Raw genomic sequence first — 3,964 nt, forward strand, 5'->3', positions numbered from 1 at the left:
CCAGCACCCCTCCAATCTCCACAATCCAGCCTGGGATCCTTCTAAAATGCGAATCTGCTATTGCCTGCTTAGAACCCTTCAGTGCCCGCCCCCCCGACCTTGGCATCTCCCCACCTTCATTTCTGGTCATTCCGGTGGCTCACACAGAGATTCTGCCCTCACCGTATTAGCACCTACAAAACCTGTGATCTGGCTCTCCTTCACGTCCACACCTTGCTAAAAGCTCTTTCCTCTGCCTGAAACATCTCTGGCTCTCCCCTGTCCCTTCTCTCCGGGCACAGGGACCAGCTCCACTCACCGCTCTGACAGCCCCCGCCACCCTGAACTGTCACTGACAGCTTCTTCCCTGTGACCCCCCTCTAGAGCAACTTGAGGACAAGGACTGTCTCATGTTCATGGCTGCATTCACAGTGACTAGGAGACTCGATACAGTAGGCCCTTAAAAAGGTTTGTTTCAAAATTTACGAATAAACAAACGAATGAGCCAAAGGCGGAAGGGAAGAGTGGGAAGTTAAGGTAGGGCTGAACTATAGAGGCAATGTGGGACGCAGGAGTGTGAACGCCAGATGGGAGATGGGGATGAGAACATGGGGACCAGAATGAGCGAAAATGGATTTGTAGGAGGGGCCAGGCCTGGGAGGTTCTGAGTCTATTCCAGGACGGGCCTTCCTGGACAGGCCCCAGGCTCAAGCCTGCCGGTTCTGACCCCTCCCCCACGTTATTTTGGAGTCAATTCGCCACACGCGAAAAAAGGCGGAGAACGCGTGTAATCCAAACCTACTAACAGGAGAAACACCTGGGGCGGAAGGATTGGTCCTCCAGAAAGAGAGACGGCTGGCCCATCCCCCACCAGCCTCCCACCCCCTTCCCAGGTCGCAGGCCGGCCCCTCACGGCGGGATGCTGGCGTGGGGGACGGGCGTCGCGAGGGCCCGTGACCGCGGCGGGAGGGGGCTGGGCAGGCTTCCGGTGCGCGCCGCCGGGGCCCGGCCTGGGCGCGGCGGACTGGCCTGGGCGCTGTCCATGGTACCGGAGCGCATGTTTCCAGGCCGGCCCGGGCACAGCCACCCTCTCGGCGGGCTCCCTCACCGCTTGTAGTCGGAGGAGAAAATGCCGCCGCTCGCCGGGTCGTGGCCGTACTCGGGCTCCCCGGGGCCAGCAGAGCCGCCCTTGTCTTCGCTGTAGGCGGGGGCGGCCGACATGGGGCGGCAGGGGAGGTCGCGGGCTTCGCTGGGATGGTCGCGGCGCCTCCGGGATGCGGCAGGGACCGAGGAAGGGAACGCAGGCCAGACAGGCGAGGTCGGCTGCGCGGCCTGGGCTCCGCAGAGGCCGCAACCTGCGGTGGCGGAGGCAGCGCGCGGATTTATCAATCAGGGATGCTCGCGTGAAGATTCTTAAAGGTACCGGCGCCTGCGGAGCGGAGGGCGTGTCCGAGGAGAGAGCAGGAGGGGAGGTGTAGCAGGGCCTGGCCCCGCCCCAATCCCTCGGAAATCCCTCCACCCCCCAGTAAGGAAGGTTCCTGCCCTTTAAAGGGACTGATGCAGCTCCAGGTCTGGGGGTGGGTGGAGGTTGCTGGACTGATTATGCGACAGCCTTCCGGGGATGCAGAACGTCTTTACCAACCACCGACCACCGGGTCTCGGTGGAACGGCCTCTAGGGGCTCCACTCATCCCAGATACTAGCGCGAATGCTCACCCGCGCTGTGGAAGGAAAGGGCGGGGGTGGGGGAGGGGTAAGAGAAAGCTGTGCACAAGGGTTTCCTGGAGATGTTAGAATTTAAGGAAGGTTGGTCCAAGAGCGCCAAGGAGCCTACAGCATGCTGCTGTAGATGTGGATGCAGATGTAGAGAGATGGGTACAGAATAGAGGGGAATGTGAACCCCGAACTCAGCTTTGGAAAATAGCTTAATAACCATTTCTGAAGCCCTCATGCCCACCCAGGAGTGCCTGAGGTCATGGCTAGTCCACGGTCAAGTCCACATCCACCGAAACTTAGGAAAGAAGGGGAAAGGAAGAGGGTGGGTTAGGGTCTGGTGTGACTGCCAAGACTCTTGGATCATGTGCGGCCTTCAGCTCCTCCCCCAAGGCCCCAGGTACCCCAAGGAAAGACGGCCTGGATCCAGAGGGAAAGTGGTGACTGGGTTGGGGGAAGGGGTGGGTTCTAGTTGACTTTGGGGCATCAGGTTGAATAGCTGGGGTCTTTTGGCTGGACTTCAGGGAGAAGGTGAGAAGGCCTGGATACGGAGTGTAGAAGGGTCCATAGGGCTGAGTCTTGATCTATAGACTAGGATACAGGTGTCTCCAGAACGAGAATTGGTGGGCCTGGGTGGAAATGGGCAGGGCCGGAAAGGTGGAATTTGTCTCCGTAGGTGGGTTCCATTGGAAAATGGGAATAGGGACTGACCAGGACCATGGCAGCATCTGGCTGAAGTAGGCTGAAGTAAATAGATGTGCCCAGTATCTGTGAGCTGGGATCCTCCTGGAGTGAACCCAAAAGGGTTTCAGAGGAGTAGAACCTTGATGAGTTAGCAGGCCTAGTTTGCTTCTGGGGGCTTTGGGTCTGCCAGAGGAAAGTGGATCTTGAGTTTGAAGAACGTGGCCTGGGTGGGGAGGGAGGGCCTGAATTTTCCAGGAACGAATTGGTTAGCTGCATTTGTTAACTGGCTCTGGAGGTGACGTGGGGTCCCGCGTGGGTAGCTGGGCCGTGTGCACTGAACTAATGGGACTCCGGGCTATTTGTAGGGGGTCCAGGTTGGGCTCTAGGCCGAGCAGTGCAGTGCAGAGAGCACGCAGTTGCTGCGCGTGGGGTGATAGGGAGGTGGGTCAGCGTCCAAGGCTTTGTATATGCGGTGCTCCAGCCGCCCTGTCTACACAGCACCCTCCAAAGCGAGTGGGAGCGCAGCAGCAGTCGCTGCCATTGTTTGGACACAACGCCTTTGCAGGAGCCAAGAAACATGAGCGGCCCGTGGCCACCAGGATTCTTGCATGCAAGGATCACCAGACAAGTGTGGATCAGAGCCAGGTCAGGTCCTGTGACTCCAGCCCCAAGATCCAGCCTGCACCCCTATCTCCCAGGATCCCGCGGCCCTGAGCCCCATACCCTGGGTGCCCAAGTGCCTGTCTTCAGAGACTCACACCATGAGCTCGGGACCTGCAGTCTTCATCCCCATGAGGCCCACCCACTGGTGGAGCTGGGCTTGATGGGCAGCCTCTGTTCGAAGACTAAGGCCTGTGTTCCAGATGAGATACTCACCCTCAAAGTGGATGATCTGTGGCTGCAGTACACGCCCACGTGGGCCCGGCACCAGCATCCAGTGGGTGACATCAACCTGACCAGGAAGAGGTCTCCTGGCTCAGGTGCTACACGGCCTCTAAGTGTTGACCCAGGAAAGCCTCAGACAGGAAGAACTTAATGGTGCTGACTGCCCCAATCAGGGCCTGGGAGGAGAAATGGACCAGACCACCGGGTGTTTTCAGGCTGGGATGAGGGAGATGCCACTGATCATTGGGTCAGATGGGCCACCCAGGGCTCAGGGACATTTGGCTTGGGGCTAAGCCTGAGGTGAATGTCTTCGCTACCCCACACATGCCTCCCTGTGCTGAGGAACTTCAGAGGCCTGGATATCATGGATAAATTCTGCCCTGAGCAACCCTTCAGTTTCCAGCAGTTGAGACCTCCTCCTTATGCAACGTTTTCTTCTCATCTCAAATTCCAACCTCGCCATTCCCCTCCCCTCCTCCTCCTTTAGGACCCCCTTTCCCAGTCATCTCCCATCTTGCCATTCACTGGAGGCAACACCAGGGGCATGTGAACCTGAGATGAGCAGAAGTCCTGAAGAAACAAAAACCTGGGGGACTTCCCTGGTGGTCCAGTGGTAAAGAATCTGCCTTCCAATGCAGGGGACACGGGTTCGATCCCTGGTTGGGGAACTAAGATCCCACATGCCATGGGGCAGCTAAGCTCAC

At 58.5% G+C, this 3,964-nt stretch overlaps 1 protein-coding gene across 3 annotated transcripts in view; it reads right to left on the reverse strand.

Moving 5' to 3' along the window:
* The window catches only part of AP3B2 (adaptor related protein complex 3 subunit beta 2), a 32,311-nt gene extending 30,909 nt beyond the window's left edge, over nucleotides 1–1,402 (reverse strand). For all 3 annotated transcript variants that reach the window (XM_007470054.1, XM_007470053.1, XM_007470052.1), the window contains exon 1: nucleotides 1,088–1,402. In XM_007470054.1, coding sequence (XP_007470116.1) covers nucleotides 1,088–1,200 — 113 coding nt within the window. In that variant the 5' untranslated portion in view covers nucleotides 1,201–1,402. The remainder of the gene's footprint in view (nucleotides 1–1,087) is intronic.
* Nucleotides 1,403–3,964: the final 2,562 nt, after the last annotated feature.

The sequence above is a fragment of the Lipotes vexillifer genome, unplaced genomic scaffold, assembly GCF_000442215.2.
Source record: "Lipotes vexillifer unplaced genomic scaffold, Lipotes_vexillifer_v1.1 scaffold532, whole genome shotgun sequence".
Taxonomy (NCBI): Eukaryota; Metazoa; Chordata; class Mammalia; order Artiodactyla; family Lipotidae; genus Lipotes; species Lipotes vexillifer.